The sequence below is a fragment of the Cynocephalus volans genome, chromosome 5 (assembly GCF_027409185.1).
Source record: "Cynocephalus volans isolate mCynVol1 chromosome 5, mCynVol1.pri, whole genome shotgun sequence".
NCBI lineage: Eukaryota > Metazoa > Chordata > Mammalia > Dermoptera > Cynocephalidae > Cynocephalus > Cynocephalus volans.
The window spans coordinates 129,854,961-129,875,129 of NC_084464.1; the positions used below are offsets into that span (position 1 = coordinate 129,854,961).

Sequence of the window (20,169 nt, forward strand, 5' to 3'; positions counted from 1 at the left end):
AAACTATAAACTCTTGTCTTCCCTGTGGAGTGCAGAAACTGTAATCTCTGTTCAGTTCTTTAAGCCCCGGCTGGGATACTTGGAACCTGCCTAAGGCATGTGTAGGTCTGGCATCAGTCAGCGATTTAGACAGAGTTGATATACAAATTTTGAGGCTCATTTTCTGTGGCTCTCTCCATTCCAATACTCTCCCTTATTTTACAGCTACTGTGGCTGTCCTTAGTTCTGTTCTCTGGTCTATCAAGCCAGTAAAACTGAGGGATTCCGTGTGAGTTCTAACCACCCTGTATTGTATAGTCTGGGGCTCATCCAGTGCCTTTTCACTGGATACACAATCCAGTACATACACATCCCTCCTGGTTTATCTGTTCTTTGGTGCTCTGCAGGTACTTGGTGTTTATAGATATGTATTTTAGAAATTTTATAGCTGTTTTCTGTGGGAGATTTACTCCAATAGGAGATACTCCACAATTATTTAAAACAGAACCTCCATAAGATTTTAAAATGCTTTTGCCATTAAAACCACAATGTGGGATTTTGAGGAAGCAAATCATCAAAATCATGCCAACATATATGAACATACCACATTATTTGAGCAAGCAAGTATAGTATAAACACATCCAAATAAAAACAGTGAAAATTTCCTAAATGTCCATCGTCAGATGACTGGAAAAGGAAAACATGCTATATATACACAGTGGAATATTACTCTCCCATAAAAAGAATGAAATACTGCCATTTGCAGAAACATGGATGAACTTGGAGAAAATCATGTTAAGTAAAATAAGCCAGGCACAGAAAGAGAAATACTGTATGTCCTCACTTGTAAGTGGGAGCTAAAAGAAAAAGAAAAACAAAAACAAATAAATAAAAAAAGAAAGATAAAACAATCACAGTAGACATTGAACTTTCAAAAGTTGAGAAGATAACTGAGTTTACCAGAGGTGAGAAAGGAGGAGGGGGCGGGGGGTTAAGGGAGAAATTAGTAAAGGACTACAAAAAATGATTATATTGTGTAATGATGAATATACTAATTATCCTGATTTGAGCATCACATATTGCACTCAGGTATAACTCTATACCCCACAGAAATGTGCAATCAACTATGTTACAATAATTTTTTTTAAAAATGAAAATTTGGTGAATGTTCTAAATGTTTGCTGTTATAAAATTTTAGTTTTTCACATGATGTAGACTAAGACTTTTTCTAGATTATCTATTTACCATATTTATTATAGAACAAAATATATTATTCTATATATAGTATACATATTCTAATGTTTAATACAATATATAATATAAAGAAAATTGTTTTTATTCAGACTTTGTTCCTTATTACCGTGAATTTAACTAAATTAATATAGTCTAGATGCTATTCCGAAAAATAAGTCAATCATAGTTGTATGAATAATGGTCTCTGGCTTTTATGTCATTAACATTAGAGAACCTCAAATTGAATTAAGAGGCTGTACAACAATACTGTTTAAGGGTTCATCAGCTATTTGTAATTCATTTATATTGCTAATGTTTACATTATCTTAACAGATAACCCATCTTGAATATGGCAATAAATATTGCTCTGGTGCTTTTGAATGGGAATAAATAGCTACAGCCTAATAGATTTAACATATAATGAAAATGGGTTGCAATCTATAATATGACACGCTGAAGATTCAACAAAGCTGAGGTATTGACTGACTCTTCAAATTGGTCGTTAGCAACTAATTAGGGACCTTCCCTGACCGATACACTTTACTTATTTTTTAAAATAAACAGCAAAATAGCTGATAAAATTTCATTAAGCAACTGACCACAAAACCAGGCAATTAAATTGCGAAAAGGTTAGTTTTGAGCACATGATCAATAAGTAAAGTAGAAACAAATCAATGGAAAGAACTGAAAGACGCTAAATGTAAATTTAATTAAGATCTTTAGTTTTATGGGTAGGAAACTCTATGAGGCAACAATGGAGTGGTGACTGGGTTAGTTATTAATTTTATTGAACAGGTAAATTGATAAGCTTTTCCCAAGGACCAGGTTTTGGTTCTTTTTCATGCCCTTAAAAGAAGTCTTCTGAGTTTTTTAAAGAGCTGAGTGCAAATCACAGTTCTCAATTTTACTAATTCTTAACTTTGTGCATATTGTTTATCTTCTTTCAGCTGTACTTCTTTTGTCTGTCAAATGGAATTAGTAAAATTTTACAGAATGGAGTTATTGGAGGATTAAATAACATGAAGAACATGAAATAGTTTCTGAATCAATGTTACTTCTATATCTGTAATCCTTTTATAGCTATATCATTTTGCTCTCATTTTATTCGTTTAATCCTGTGGGGGAAATTGAGATGTAATCCAACTGATCCTTTCTGAACATGCAATAAACAGTAAATTAATTTTTGCTTGCTATCTGCCTTTTTGGCCCACTCCCATGATTCTTCATGTCTGTTAAAGTATGGGTCTGGCCAGCTCAAATAAGGTCCTATAGGGCTGTGCCAAAGCAGGGCACGAGGAGTCTTACCCATACCTACAAAATGGGACCCAAGGTCATGGTCAGGGTCACGACTAGACATGTTAAGGAGACAAAGATCACAGAGCAAAACTGGCAGTGTCCTGGGGAAGTTTTAGAGATGTTGGCAACTGACTGAGATGGCTTTTGTATAATTAAGCTGGCTTTCTTTGAAGGGGCTAGATGGGGCTTGACTACCTGAACTCATCCTACAGGCCAGCAAGATGAGAGGTACAATTTTGTCTTCCTGAAAACAGAAAGCCCAGCATGTCTCTGCCCTCTTACTACCTATTTTTCCTACACTATAAATTAAGTTTTAAAAAAATTTGAAAAAAACTCACTAAAAGAAATTGCCAATAGTTACAAATAGGCAGTGGTTTGTGTTGATATATATGTGAACTGTTATGTGTATTCTATGCATTCTATATGTCTCTGTATCTATACCCATAGCTATATGTATACAATTACATAACCTTATATGTTAGAGCAATTATAAATTCAAGTACTCAACCATCACTCAGCGTCCATTTGAGCTTTCAGAATAAGTTTCCTACTCATATACTATTTTCTCTGGCTGGTATATTCGCTTTCTCCTTCTTCCTTTTCTCTACCAGATAAACTTCTATTTCTCCTCTGAGATTTAGCTCAAGATTACTTCTTACAATAAACACATCTTAATAATTTTTTTATTCCCCAATATTTTACTATCTGGCATAGTACATGCTCAAAACATATTTGATGAAAGAATAATTGTATAGTTAAATGCAAAATGGTGATGAATGACAGAAGAGAACAATATACAGATACACCTTATTTATTTTGTCATATATCATTTGCCAACCAAAAGAGTAAAATGCCTAAGGTAGAGAGATAATAATGCCTTGGAGATCACTTAATTAGTTTTAAATTTGTAACCTGACAAACTTTACAAAATGATTAGAAAATCTTCCACTTAGCCTTGTATATGTAGAAAGGGGCGGGGGAGGTAAATAACTTTTGTTAGTACTTTAACTTTTCTAAAACACTCTCCATTTTTTCATGAAATAAATAACAATAGTTTTATGAATGGCTACTACTTCTCTAACCAATGATCATATTAGCTGATCTCACATCACACTGACAAAATATTTCACTGTGTGGAGGTCAGAGAACATAGAGATGTGGGGGAAGACTGAATGAGGCAGTGTTTGCAGTTAACTACAAAAGCAAGCACTGAACTCCTGGCCAATCAGAGAAAATTGGGAGCCTCAAGTAACTATAACTGGGGAACAACATAAGGCAGGAGGGCTAATGGCAGGAGGGGTGTTATATTTCGGGGCATAATCAGAGGGGTTTTAGAGACTGGTGAGTGTGTGGGGAGCAAGGCAAGAGAGAGAAGATTGGGTGCAGCTGTTTGGGAGATTCCGAGAGTGACTGAGATGAGAATTGAGGTGACATCTGGTCTTATAAACTCACCTCTGAGATTTTTGAGTGTGATTACTCTAAAGATTCAATTTATTTAGTTATTTTTTATTTGCTGTACTATTTTTTTGTGTTGTTAATTGAAAAGAAAGTGTAATAATCAAATACAAATGCATGCAAGTCTGATAATTAAATACTGTCTAAGCTTTTCCTGATTTATTTTTTCTTTTTCTTTTATGGTTTCCTTCAATGCAATTCTAAGGTCAACCAAGACCACAGTTTAGCACTACATTTATGTAGGTTTCATACAACACTGTAGATGCGATTTAGTGTAGTGATCAAGAGGATAGATTCTGGAGCCAGATTGCTTGGGTTCAAATCTCTGCTCTGCTACTTGCTATCTATAATCTTGGGCAAGTTGCTTACCACGTCTTTGCTTCCCTAATAAAATAGAGGTAATAGAAGCATGTAGCTCATATGGATGTTTTGTGAAGCAATTGTCCATGCAGATAAAAAAGTGTTAGAATAATGCCTGACAACTGTGTCTGGCACATTACAGACAATTAACAATGCTTGGTTATTGTTATTATTATCATTATATACAGGTGATGTAGAAGAACATTTATGAGGCCAATATTTATAATTCATGTATTCATTCATTTTACAAGTACATTGACATTACAAGTACATCTGTCCCCAGCATGTGCCAAGTGCTGAAGATTAAGGCAGAAGACGCTTATGAACTCTAGGCCATTAGAATCAGTTAGGAAGGACTTTCTTTCAGAAGATGAACTGATACAGACCTACATGGCACTTGTATAGAGCTGAGACAATCTAGATGGTTAACATGTGCCTTACATAAATTTAATAAAATTATCCACAATCTCAAATGTACTTTCTCTGAGAAGAGTTTTTCAAAGAGTGGCTTTTTATGAATGACTTTATCGTACTATTCCAGAAAATGCAAATACTAGATATGTATATAGCAGAATTGACATTAAGCTGTGGATAGTAAAGAGCCTGAGTTGAGTTAAATGGAGTGAAAGACCTCCCTGGCCCTACACTGAGATGGGCCTTTGAGATTGTGCCTGTGCAAGTAAAACACTTCCATTCCATGTAAGAAATAATTTTTGGTGTATGATCATGGACTACTATGATGACTTGCTTTGGCAAGATATTGCTGTATAATATAGCTGAGTAGCACAGAAAGCAGTAAAGAATGGGTTTCCAAAATCTTTTATTGTTCTCTATCTTCTCCAGTCTGGATAAAAGGGAATTGCAACAACCATTTACATTAAATGATTATTGGAGCATAAAATGATCATGAAAAACATAGATGTATAGCTGTGCAGGAACTTTACATGTGATTACAGTTTAATACTAGTTATAAAATAGCTGGAAAGGAAGATGAAAGATTCAGTAAGATCTTTTACAAATAAAGTGTATAGAGTTTTTTTTAGTGTGTGTGAGGGACATGAGCTTCTTCCTAATTAAACATTAAAGGTTAAAAATTAAGAAGATAGCTTCAGATTTCATATTTGAGACCCAGAAAGAAAAAAAATGTTCTTATGAAAATACGTAGTATTTATGTAGTGTATTGAATTAAATCCGGTATTACATTATCACTAATTATCTCATTTTGGACTAATTTAATGCTCTAAAAAATATCCTATCTTAATTGCATTTTAAAATACAGCAATATCATAACTTCGTTTCTAGCTCACACACCTTCATTTGTCTTTTTCAGGTTTATTTCCTGCTGTCCTGAATCTTGCTTCTAATGCTCTCATCACTACCAATGCAACGTGTGGAGAAAAAGGACCTGAAATGTATTGCAAATTGGTAGAACATGTCCCTGGGCAGCCCGTGAGGAACCCCCAATGTCGAATCTGCAATCAAAACAGCAGCAATCCATACCGTATGTATTTTCGTATGTATTTGTATGGCACTGGGTAGGATAATTGTGAGATTTTTTTTTTTTTGTCTTTTTTTGTGACTGGTAAGGGGATCGCAACCCTTGGCTTGGTGTCGCCCACACTGTGCTCAGCCAGTGAGCGCACCAGCCATCCCTATATAGGATCCGAACCTGTGGTGGGAGTGCCGCCAGCGCTCCTAGCACCGCACTCTCCCGAGTGCGCCACGGGGCCGGCCTGATAATTGTGAGATTTTGAGGCCAAGATGCATTAAATTCAAAGAGCCTCTGATCCTAAAAATTCCTAGAACTTTTCTTCCACTGCGAGCCTCTTTATGGCCCCTCTCTGACATTTGACAAACATTATTGGAGTTCCTTATATGTCCAGGTACAGTGACTAGAGAGAATTTTCTAGCTGAAGACTGTCAGTCATCATATTTACTGCCTACAGAATGGTATCTGAAGATGTGGTTATTAATTTGGGCTTTAGTCATTTACTGGTCACTATGTGCCAGGTACTGTGGTAAAGATACATGAGGAATAAGGTATGGCTCATGGCCTCAAGTAGTAGGAAAGGATCAAGAAGGTGGCTCTTGCTGTATAGTGTGGTAAGTACAAAGGAATGAATGAGCACAGGGTCGTGATGAAGAGAGAGGAGGATTGCAAATTGAGTCTTGGTGTCAGTGAAGGCTTCTCAGAAGAAGTGATGTCCAAGCTGATAACCAAGGGCAAGTATGAGCTGGGTAGATAAAGAGGAGAGGGAGGGCAAGAAGAAATGCGAGGAAGAGAGATCAGAATAAGACAGAAAATCTTACTTGCTCAGAGAGCTACAAGTGGTTAGAAATGACTAGAACTGAGTGTCAGAGGGCAGAGGGTGGGGATGAGTCTAGTGCAGAAGGCTGGAACCAAATCCTGAGCATTCATAAAAACCATGGGAGAGGTGGTTTAAGGAGAGGTGATGTGCAAAGGCCTCCTGCTGGCCTCTGTGGACCATACTGATATCTCGGACTCATTCGTGTGTTCATTCAACAGCATTTGAGCACCCACCACTAGCGATGCATTGTACTGGAACATAATGTTAATCATACCTGGCTCTTGATTTAGGGGACAAAGAGGGCTAATGGGGAAAGAGAGAAGTAAATCGGGTGCTAAGGGAACATGTAGGTTCTATGTATATGCTAAAGACATCCAAAGATTCCTGGGAGAAAGTGACCCATATGCTGAAAAAGTACAGTTATAGCAAAATTAAAGGAGAGAAAAGCATTATAAAAGGAAAAGCATACATAAATCTTGCAAGTATGAAACAGCATGATATATTCAGAGAACTGTAAGTAATTTGGCTTAATGAATGAAAAACTTGTATGGCGAAGGGTGGAATGGTACGAGATAATTTTAGAGATGAAGATTGATTTAGAGCTATACATTGGAAAATTATTTTTAAAAATGCGGGGATTAATAAAGTGAATACTAAATGCCAGTTGGGGTGATTTAGGATAGGGATAAAGCCTCACAATTCTACTATTTCTAAATTTGCTCAGTTTTCCTTCTCTCTCTCTTTTTAGGAGATTTTATTTTTGAAAGCAGTTTTAGGTTCACAGCAAAATTAAGAGAAAGATACAGAGATTTCCCCAACACATGGGTAGCCTCCCATTATTAGTACCCCCCTCCAGAGTGGTGTGTTTGTGACAATTGATGAACCTACGCCGACACATCATTATCATCCAAAGTTTATAGTTTACCTGAGGGTTCACTTTTGGTGTTGTACATTTTATGGGTTTGGACAAATGCATAATGATTTGTATCCACCATTGTAGTATAATACAGAGTAGTTTCATTGCTCTTTTTGAAGAAAAAAATTGTAAAACATAAAATAAAGAAGGCTTTTTCTCACAATTTGCATTTTTTAAATTTAAAGAGAAAATTGGGAGGCATTGTGCATTCGTTCTTAGAGCTGCTTAAAGGGAAGGATGCATAGTCCTCTTTATTGTATAACTTAGGGATGCACAAAACCTTAATATATTTGGAGAATTGAAACTTTTATGATTAAAATTGGTGGTCTCGTATATCACAGACTATGTAATATTTATAAATAGATATTAAAATAAATATAACATATACTATGTATATATTATATAATAATGTATTGTATATAATATATTAAATGTATTTATATAAATATTATATTTATTTATGTATTCAAATATATATATTTATACAGGAAAGGAGAGAAAGAAGGAAATGTATCGACATTCATAAATGTCTATAGACAATATAATGTATAGATAATCATAAAGACAGGATGGAAGAAAGACACAAAGACTGGGGTGAAAAATAGAGTGGAGACTCTTGGAAAAAAGGATGAGATACATTTCCCAAACTAAGTCCAAGAGCTACTCTGTCACTTATGCTCTTCAAAGTTCTATATTCAGGGCCTCTTGTATCTCAGTTGAAGACATCTATACATAGGCAATCCCATCCTGTGTTTTTGCATTGAGAAAGTTCTCACTTTTGTGAAAAACATGTGTCAGTAAAGCACAATGCATGTGAGGTATGCTTTGTATTTCCCCATTTTTATTTACTTGTAGTTTTTTTTTAAAGCTTATCACAGTTTGCATTCACTTTGTGTGATTAATTTATTTTTAAATGACCATTTTTATTGCATTTCAAAAATCATGTTTTGATACTAGAAATTTAGAAAGAATAAAACTGAACAAGAATAAAACTCTAGCAATAAACAACATATATACATGTTTATATATATATGTAAAATTCGAGCAACAGATAATAAAATTTCACAGATTCATTGAACTGCTAGAATAAACCTGGAAGGTCTGCATTTAATAACCAAACAGAGAAATTAAAACTTGAACTTTCTGACTGTTAATAGATTGTGTCTTGCCAGTTTTTGGAAGGAGTTAGCCCTTGGATTGACTTGTGTAGTTATCCCTGTTGAGGATAACTATCTCCTTTTAAATAAGGGAAGTATGTCAACAATTCATCAGTGTTTGCAAATTAATTATGATTAAACTTTCATAATGGGGATTATGGCTAATTGTTGATTCATCTCCCAGTCCTCCTTTTCGTGACTAATTCTCATATCAATTTGACCTGAGGTGTCAGGTATCAAAATTTCCAATTAAACAGCTTCCCTCACAATTACTAACAGCCATGAATTTGATTTGGAAATGTGGTTGTGTGTGTGTTTTTCTACACATATTAAACCTACAATCTGTAATAAAGATTCAAGAGGATGTTTGGGGAATGTTTGCTGTGATATTTGTTTTTCTTCAGAAGCAATGCCAGTAATATTTCATTTATGGTTTTGATTCCTTACGTGCCAATTTCAGCATCCACTCACTCCAACAGAGGCATTTATTTGATATTTAGTCATGCTTCTGGTATTTGCTGTCATGATAAAGACCTAACACCTTCCCTAGCTTCAACGGAACAATTTAACTACTGCTCATTTTTAAATATATTCAGCAATTTAACTTTTCATTAATGAGACAGGATACCTCATCTAAGTGGACTGCTAATGTAATAAGACTTGGTACAAAATAAAGTTCATCCAGCTGTTTTGTTGAATTAAAAAATTTACAAGTAGAAATGGAATATTTTTGTCCTGTCCTATACACTCCTATTAAGATTTTTGAATATGAGTATCTATATTTGGAATATGAATGTTGTACCATAAGTAACTCAAAGACATAGCCTTTATATTTTCAGTTAAAGGTTATAGGAGACTACTTAGATAAAGTTAATATATAATAAAAATACTCACATAACTGAAAATGGCAAATTTAATGAATATTGTTTTTAATAAAAATTTTTGCTTTTGAAGATGATTTTACTTTACTGTCAGACTTCTGTAACGTGAGAGACTCTGTTTAGCTTGACTTTTATTGTTATTTTCAAATTTTTTATTAAGTGCAATTTGTCTCTAATTAAGGTTCAGAACTTTACATTTTAAGCAGATGCATTATTTATGTATATGTATAAAATGGTTAGAATATTAATAGCTGTAGTGTTCTCTGGTAACCCTGTGAGTAAGAGGTTCCCGTTGAAGATGTTTTCACTGGTTCATGGTAAATTAAGAAAATAAGAACAACATTCCACATATCCATTTTTTATGAAAATGAAATGGATACATTTTAAAGCAGTGTCTTTCCTTTTGATATTATGTTTTTTTTAAAAAAACTATTGTACTATTGTTGGTTTTAAAATGTCCTTTATTTTATAAAATAATATTTTGTAAATAATAAAAGATAATAGAAATGATAGTAAAAGTAGATTAGAGGTTACTATTACTTGGAAAAATAAAAAGCTAGAACTCCCATGTCAATTCCATGAATCTCTCACACACACATTTTTTTGTAATTTTTCTTTTTTTTCTGAAAGTTAAGATCTGGAAACCTGTGAGTGGAGTTTTGTTATCCCTATTTCAGGGATGACGCACAGAGTTTAAGTTTGTTCCTGGTTAGTTAAGTACTAAATGGTGGAGCCAGGGGGAATATCCAGGTCCTCATATACCAGCTCTTCATATTCCGAATCTTGTGCTCTTTTATCACCATTATCATGAGAATACGTGGCTGGATTGCTACATCATGTAGGCAAATTGAGAGTCCATGATTGTTCCCCATAGTGATGTGATTTGTTCATTATTTGAGGTATTCTTTCAATTTACAAAAGGATTCTGTTCTAATCTAAAAGTATATTCATAGGCCATTCATTTGAAATGTCTTCCCAGAGAATTAATTCTATAAAAGTTCTCAAGACTGACACCTTGAAGCATACTTAATCCATAATGAACAGAAGAGTACCAGGGACGCTGACTTGCGCTTTGTTGACATTTCTGTGGGTAACTGTGCCGACTTCTAAGAGAGATGTTAGGATCTTAAGTAGCCTTACTGCAGCCCTGGGAATAGAAATAGGAACACCTCCAAGCACCCCCACTCCTTCCATCCTCGCCCATGCATGAACAGGACCTGTTCAGAGGAGGAGAAAAGAAACAGAGCTTGTGTTCCTTGGAAAATGAGGAGCAAAGATTTCAGATAAGAACCAATGACTGAGAAATGTCACAAGGGTTTGGCTGCTGTAGCAGATAAGAGCCCGCAAGGTTTGAGAATCACACGAAGGAAGAAGCAACACAAAGCAACAAAGGACTGTAGATTCGGCAGTGATTGTCCACATCTCCTATTTTCTATCTCCAGTCTCTCCTTTGATTCTAGCAATAAATCTTGTTCTGGTCTGTCTGGAGTAAAGGCAGGGAAAGATCTGTGTTTGCCAGCAGAATGGAGTTTTATGTGCCATCGTCTCCCTGCTTTCCATGATTGTGCAGACTCCTCCACTGGAGTTAGTGACTATGGGGACAGGCAATTGCTAGTTGAGAAGTCTGGGGTATCTTTCATATTTTTCAGAAGTGTAGAAAATTTGAAAGTTAAAGACTGGCTACAAAAAACCTCATAGGATGAATTTGACAGTATTTTATATCAAAATCATGTACACATTGGATTGCCTGCATCTTGGTAATAATGAATATGTCAGAAGGGTAAATCTTCAAGTACCTTTCAACCATAATTCAGGATTGTATGTTTCTGTTAACAAAGTCGATGGCATATTAGAACTACTTCAAACAATAGGATTTTCACTTTTCTGAATGATTAATGCATCAATTAGATTTCAATATTATTTCTTCCCCCTTAATTGCTGTAGTTATATTTAAAGTTGCCCATTTTAGTTGATGGCCAGGGTCCTGAGCATCTTCTCTTGTAGCCTAAGCATTTAACCATTTCCCACCACCTTTTAGAGTGCTATGAAAAAGTTGTCATTGAATAAATTCTGTTGAAGATATGAATTGCTCTCTTTTCATATATTTTAGCATTCATATCCACATGATGCTTGTTTTAACTCAGTTTTACTTTTTTCTTTAAATAAACAGCTATAAATTCATTCTATGATCTTTTCTTCTCCCTTTTCATGCTGCTGCTGACTCACTAGAGAGACACCCGATCACAAATGCTATTGATGGAAAGAACACTTGGTGGCAGAGTCCCAGTATTAAGAATGGAATAGAATATCATTATGTGACAATTACACTGGATTTACAGCAGGTATAGTGCCTCTTTCTTATCAATTTCCACTTTTGAAATTGTAACTTCCATTTCAATTTGTTTAGTTATTAGTGCTTGGGTGAAAGGATACTCTTTCTTATCACCCTAAATTATTTTCTTGATGTAATGAACAAAGGATCCTATTCATTTGATGTGTTGTCATTTAAACATATCTGGCATTTATTTCTAAAGCACATTCTAAAATGGATCCGTATGAAGGGTTTAGAAATAAGTTAGGAGCTGACTCTGTTTTAATTAGTTGAAGTTAATGATGAAAATATGGATCAACAAAATTTTACATAAAGGAAATATAATAGTGCCATTTTTAACTTTTGAAATAGTTCAGTGTTTCCCCTCTGCTGATGGTTTGTGCACTTAAAGGTACTTGGATAACAAGGCTCTTGAGTAAATTGCTTCTTATTATTGAGAGTTGAGGAAGCTGTGACAGTTGATTCTCAAATTAAACTTGGGCCACTAAATGAGGTAACAAGCCCTGTAGTTATCTAAAATTGATGTTGGAAGTTGTTAGGGTTTGTGTTGCATAGGCCTGGGTTACTTCTAAGTTTAATTTCTTTCTTCTTCCTGTTCACAATATTTAGGTCAGGATAAAGTTATTAATAAAGAATAACCATCACCCCAAATTATTTAGCCTTGCGAATAGGATGGAATCTGGAAAAATATTTCCGTATTTTGTTGTAATTCCAAATACAAATGCTAATTTAATTGGCTGAAAGCTGAAACTGGAGGGGTTGAACTAAGCTGACCTCTTTCATTCAGCCTGTTTTTCTTTCACTCTCTTGAACCAGCATAGGAAAGACCTTTTGCCTCTCCTCCCTGGACTAGTATGAGACAGAGCAGCAAGAGAGTTTGGGGGAAGTGCAGGGGGATGGTCAAGATGAGTAATGTCAATTACTATATACTGTAGAGGTCATAGGTTGCCACAGTGTGAGGAAACCCCAGCCAGTGGGCTAGATCGGCACCAGGCATTTCCCTAATGGATGCCCTTTGCCATCAACAGGAGTACAACTTCCTCTTCTGGGGTCTGGACCCATTTTTTCAAGGGCTGCACACATTCAAGAGCTGCAAATAGCTGGATGGGGAGCAAGCAGGCTAGTAGGGCTCACGGCAGACCCTCCTTCCATCCACCCGGGACTCCTTAGGAGCTGAGCAGCTGGATGGCAGCAGGGGCTCAGTGCTGCAGCTAAATTGCCAACTGGCATGGATTTAGCTAAATTGCCAACTGGCATGGATTTATTTTTACCCATCCTAGTCTATAGCAGCTGAATGTGAGCCCTGAGTTAATGACACTTCCAAGGACATCAGAGCACTTTCAGGGAATGGCATGGCAAACTACCACCGTGATCAATCATGCTTTAGGTCAATTAATCCTGTGCATGTATTCTCTTGGGATCCTAGCCTCAAAATGGACTTTACCCCTCTCCTGATAACGACAAGTTGGTTCTTTATTGGTCACAGCAGTTCTCCCTCATCATGTGATCATCAAAAGTCTGGCTTTCTGGTCAAGAGTGAGTCTACTGTCCATTGACTCAGGTCATCTCCTCAGTCAATAAATAGTGATGGTTTATTGCTCTGGTTTATTCTCCACTTATTCTTTTCGATTTAACATGGAGCAAGAGAATCAATTATTAATACAGTTTGCACAAATCATTTGTACTATTCTTTGAGCTCAGCCACAATATAATTTACCTGATATCAAACATAGCAGCATTTTTTCCTTTTAATTTCCAACTGGATGGATCAATCACAAGTTTTTACTAAATCATTTCTATCCAACTTGCCTATCATTATTAATACAGTAAGTCAAAGAGGTCCCCTGAAAGCTCACTTTTCAATGAAGCCATTTATATTTCCCTAAATTTGCTTTGCATCCCCACTCATTTGTTCCCACACAGTATTTTAAGAATTATGAGGATTTGTCTTTCTGTTTTCTCTTACTTCCATTTAGTTTAATAGCCTTAAGATGAGTGAATACACCAAGACATCTTTTGTAGTTCAGTCATCATAACAAGAAACAGAATTCTGTTTTTAACCCAGGTCTACCTGACCCCAAGGTCTGGAATTCACCACGTGGGATGGGTACAGAGGACATGTGCTGAAATGGTCCCTTTTTCTGGCATGATGTCCACCCATATCCTTATTTACTTCAGCCCTATCCAACTTTCTACACATCAACTTACTGTGTGTTTAACACAAGGGGAACACAAATAATCTATAAAATGAAATAAATCCTTATTTCTACGTGATTCAAGATTTTAATTTATTCAATTGTTCAATGATGGAAAGAATGAAGCAGGTTTTATTGAAATTCCTCAGACAAAAAGAGGCTCAGACTTCTCCTTTGGCCTCAGCCTGTGGAATAACAAACTTTGGGACTTGCTCATAGTACCTGTTCAGCTTTGAAGCAAAACTGCAGGGAGGCATATTTTAATGCATTGGCAACTGAGAAAATGTGGACATCCTTATTATGTCACTTACTTTTTACAGTAATCCTATAAGGCAGCTAGTATTATTATCCCTATTTAACAGTTGAACAACACTGAGATTTAAGTGATGTGGCCTTTTTTACAAAGCTTATTATGGGCAGGGCTGGGATTTCAACATGAATAGTCTGAATCTACACCCCAAACTATGTCAGTATTTCCTAAACAGGAATCTGATGACCTAAGCCTAGGGAGCTCATGAGAATTTTTGTTATGTATTTACAAGGGGTACATACATCATTTGGGTTTAAGAAATACCAAGCTATGTTCTCCTAGCTTCTATGGGAGAATGTAGACAACATCTGTTCTGCCATAAAACAGGAGACTAGATCTCTCATTTTCTAGTATACTCTGGTTTGCCTTCCCAATGACATAACTTCTGTCTTTTCCACCTATAGCATGAAGGCTTACTAGGTTATTCAGCATAATATTAGCTATTATTCAACTGGGAGTAAAGGGCTGTAGTGTTATAATGAATAGGTAAATATCACTAAATGTTTCTATGTCATTGATTCAGCAAGAGGTTGGACCATTCATTAGTTCTTTTAATTTTGAGATGTGTGAATTTTAACAACTGTCAGTATTTTTTGATATATACTTGGTTCCTCTGTGAAATACTTTTAATAAATTACCACTTTAAATAAAAACAGTAACCATTGGATTTTCTTGATTAAATCATTACAGATTACACTGGGAAATTCTTTTACATTTACGTTTTATTTTAGAAGAAAGGTTATTTTAGACATTTATGACTAAGGGATTATTAACTTTTCCCAATTTTATTCACTCACAGCATATCTTCAGCAAATGATTTTATCATGCTGTGCCCCAAGTTCTAGGTTAGCAGAATAAATACTACAGTATCATGGCAAGAAATTTGAAATAATAATAGCAATATAACAACTAAACTCCATCTGTCAATTATGGCTATTATAAGGACCTAGGGAAGCTTAACTGTTCCACTCCGTGTATGCAAAAACCCAATATAGTGGCAAAGAAAATATACAGTAATTTAAGAGACAATTATAGGGACTCACAGATTAATAGAATGTTGAAAATATTCTATTTTAGTTCCTTTCCAGCCAGATTTCACTAGAATATTTCATGATGTCTGATCTCATTTTATGAATTTTTTAATCTGGCCATTTTCTCAGAACTTCCATTTGATTTTTGTTTAGGGAAAATGCTTATTGACTGGTGGGATAAAACACGACAGATATTTAATTGACTTTTTAACATTATTGAGATCACACTCACTTCTGAACAACTCAAGAATGCCATGGAATCAGTTATGCTGATGTGTAGGCATCTCACTCACCTCAACAAATAATCTACTTCTCTTCTTGGTCTATCCCTCAAAACTAGAAATGAAAACAAGATGGCCTTACAGCTACAGGATCACAGTCCACATGTTCTTGACCTAAAATTTTATTCATTGCCCTTATACAAATATATTTAGTGGGACAAGTTAACAATTTAAAATGGGAGTTATATTTTGTATAAAAGGTTGAATTAGTATTTCTATGCATATATTACTATATGTTTAGAATTAATGTGAAAATAGCACAGAAGAATTTTTCCTAAACTCTATAACTGTTAACGTAATGGCTGCACCCTTCTGTAATAATAAAGTATGAAGTACGTTAAAGTATTTCATATATTCTGGTGTCTTTTTTTTCATTTAACTATATTAAGGGTGATCAAATTTTCAGTCTTGAAGGATGGTCATTCTTATTTCATGTCAAATTCTTCTGTCACATTCTTCTTACCAATTTATATTAAAAGCATCTGTGTTCAAGTAGGAGTTTTAGAAATTTCACAAATACATGGAAATTAAACAACATGCTCCTGAACAAACGACTCAAAGAAGAAATTAAAATGGAAATTAAAAAATATCTTGAGAAAAACAAATATGGACACATAACGTACCAAAACTTATGGAATGCAGCAAAAGCAGTTCTAAGAGGGAAGTTTATAGCAATAAATATTTGCATCCAAAAAAAGAAAGATTTCAAATAAACAACCTAACGTTATACCTCAAGGAAATAAAAAAGAGAACAAACTAGGCCTAAAGTTAGTAGAGGGAAAGAAGTAATAAAGATTAGAGAAGAAATGAATGAAACAGAGACTTGAAAAAAGATAGAAAAGATCAATGAAACTAACAGTTGGTTTTTTGAAAAGATAAACAAATCAACAAACATTTAGCTAGATTAACTAAGGAAAAAAGAGAGAAGACTCAAATAACTAAAATCAGAAATGAAAGAAGTGACATTAAAACTAACACCACAGAAAATACAACAAATTATGAGACTGCTATGAACAATTATATGCCAACAAATTAGATAACCTAGAAGAAATAAACTCCTAGACACATACAACCTACCAAGACTAAATTATGAAGAAATAGAAAATCTGAACAAACCAATAAAGAGTAAGGAAGTTAAATCAGTAATCAAATGTATCCCATCAAGGAAAAGTGTCAAATCTGATAGTTTCACTTCTGAATTCTACTAAACACTTAAAGAAGAACTAATAGAAATTCTTCTTAAACTCTTCCAAATAAATTTTATGAAGTCAGCATTATCCTGATACAAAAGGCAGACAAGGGCAATATAAGAAAATAAAATTGTGGGCCAATATCTCTGATGAACATAGATGCAAAAATCCTCAACAAAAGCAAATTTAAAGGATCACTCACCATGATCAAGTGAGACATCCCTGTGATACAGTATGGTTTTACATATATAAATCAATAAATGTGATACACTATATTAACAGAATGAAGGACAAAAATTATCTGATCATCTTAATATATGCAAAAAAGTTATTTGACAAAATTCAACATCCTTTTATTTTGGTATAGAAGGAATGTACCTCAACTCAATAAAGGCCATATATGACAAACCCACAACTAACATTATACTTAGTGATGAACAGTTTAAAGCTTTTTCTCTAAGATCAGGAAAAAGACAAGGAGGCCCGCCTGCTCTTGCCACTTTTCAACATAGTACTGGAAGGCCTAGCCATAGAAATTAGATAAAAATAATTGGAAAGGAAGAAGGTAAATTTTCTCTGTTTGCATATGACATGATCTTACATAGAAAAACCCTACAGACTCCACCAAATACTAATAAATTTATTAGATCTAATAAATTCAGTAAAGTTGCAGAATACAAAGTCAGCATGCAAAATCAGGAGTGTTTATATTTTACATATTAACAAAAACCTATCTAAAAGAGAAATCAGGAAAATAATCCCATTCACAATTGCTACAAAAACAAAAAAACAAACAAAAACCACTTAGGAATAAGTTTAACCAAGGAGGTCAAAGACCTGTACACAAAACTATAAAACACTAATAAAACAAATTGAAGAAGACACAGATAAATGGCTTTTTTGTGTTCATGGATTGGAAGAATTAATATTGTCAAAATGCCCATACTACTCAAAGTGATCTGCAGAATGCAATGCTTGTCAAAATTCCAATGATGGTTATCACAGAAAAAAACTAATCCTAAAATTTGTATGGAACTGCAATAGACCCTTAATAGTCAAAGCAATCCTGATCAAAAAGAACAAAGCTGGAGGCATCACACTGCTTGACTTCTAAATGTACCACAAAGCTATAGTAATCAAAACAGCATGGTAGATACTAGTATAAAAATGTACACATAGACCAATGAAACAGACTAGAGAAGCCAGAAATAAATACATGCATTTATAGTCAATTGATTTTTGACAAAGGTGTCCATAGCACACAATGGGAAAGGACAGTCTTTAAAAAGGTGTTGGGAAAACTGGATATCCACATGCAGAGGAGTGAAAATAGACCATCTCACACCATATACAAAAATCGACTCATGAAAAATGAATTATATACTGAAACTGTAAAACTACTAAAAGAAAACATATGGGGAAAAGCTCCAATCAGTCTGGGCAATGATTTTTTGGATATAACCTCAAAAGCATAGACAACAAAAGCAAAATAGACAAAGGAGATTACAAACTATAAAGCTTCTGCATAGCCAAGGAAACAGCCAAGGCCGCTCTTCAAATCACTGAGTATTTTTCATGGTACTGTTCGAGTCACTGCTAAATTCATCAATTCCAATCTAACTACACATGAGATTAGAATCTACATGTTCAAAATATTATACACAAGTACACCTTGTTTAGTACTAACAGAATATAATTAATATCATAGTTTTTTACCTGCTTTAGTTGCTTTTTTTTAAAGATCATTGCTTCTACGTCATAAGCAGGATCAGTGGTTAATTAGAAAATGTATTCTCCCTCTAAATGAATTTGTGCTGACTTTTTAATCGTTTGCTTTGGTGTTTATATTGTGCAGAACATTAGTCGTGATTGGCTTCTACTCATCTGCCCTTCAGTCTGCTCTCAATTTAGCAGTCACAACAATCTTATTATTGCAAAATCAGATCACATCAGTCCTTCCACTAAAACTGTCTAATGGATTTCCATCACACTCAGTCGGAAAAACACAGTGATGCACATGGCCTTCCAGGACTTTTTCCTCACCCCCTTTCATCTCTGGCCTCATCTACTGACAGCCTCTCCTCAGTTGCCCCCACTGGCTGCCTCTCTGTGTCTTGAACATTTCCATCTGGCATCCTTCTGCCTCAGGGCCTTTGCAGCTATTTCTTGTGCCTGGAATTATTTCCGCCCATCTCCACTTGGCTCGTTTCTTCACTTCCTTTGGGTTTCACTCAAGTGTCACCTTCTCAGCAAGGACATCCCTGATGAATCTATTTAAAATTGCAGCCCCCTCTCCACTTTCTAAACCATTTCTCTGGGGCTTTTTTCTTCATAAAATATATCACAGTCTAACTTACTATGTATATTTTATGATTTATATTGAATGTTGTTTATTTTCCCTTTCTGAATGCAAATTTAATGAGGGTGGAAGTATTTTTTTTTTTTTTTTCCTTGCCACATTCTAAGCACTTAGAATAGTGCCAAGCATTCGGGACATACTCAATACATTTTTATTGAGTGAATAAATGATTGAAAGAATGGATAATGTAAAACATCAATCCATAATTTAAGAATCTTATAAAATTTGAGAATTAAACCGAGGATTAAATGATCTCATATGTTTCTTATAAAATACGCTGTACTTTTTTTTTTTAATTTATGAAATTTCCTTTAAAACTCAGGTTGAATATTGTTGTCTTAGTCTGCTGCTGTAATAGAATACCATAGACTGGGTGGCTTTTAAAAAGCAGAGATTTATTTCTCACAGTTCTGGAGGCTGGAAGTTCAAGATCAGATACTAGCAAATTCTGTCTCTGGTGAGGGACCGCTTCCTGGTTCATAGATGGCTGTCTTCTTGCTGTATCCTCACATGGCAGAAGGGGCAGATGAGTCCTCTGGGGTCTGTTTTATAATGGCACTAATCCCATTTGTGAAGGCTCTACCCTCACAACTTAATCACCTCCCCAAAAGCCCCACCTCCTAATACCATCACATTGGGTGTTAGGATTTCAACATATAAATTTTTAGGAGACACAAATATTAATTTTGTAGAAAGCAAGAAGTAAATTTTCTCATTAATCCTCTTTCTAAACATTTTCTAAGCTTCAGTCATATTTGTTACTCTCTGACTTTACTACATTTATAGCTTTATTTGGGAAAAAAGGTTTTAATTGTTTTAACTCCTTTTGTAACAGAGAAATCTGGGACTGAAACTTTTTTTTCTTGATGTTTTATTATTTCCTAA

The 20,169-nt window shown here is 34.9% G+C and overlaps 1 protein-coding gene across 1 annotated transcript in view; it reads left to right on the forward strand.

Moving 5' to 3' along the window:
- The window catches only part of LAMA2 (laminin subunit alpha 2), a 547,521-nt gene that overhangs the window by 119,509 nt on the left and 407,843 nt on the right, over positions 1–20,169 (forward strand). The window contains exons 2-3 of the mRNA XM_063098359.1: positions 5,654–5,824; positions 11,816–11,928. Of these exons, the coding sequence (XP_062954429.1) occupies positions 5,654–5,824; positions 11,816–11,928 (284 nt within the window). The remainder of the gene's footprint in view (positions 1–5,653; positions 5,825–11,815; positions 11,929–20,169) is intronic.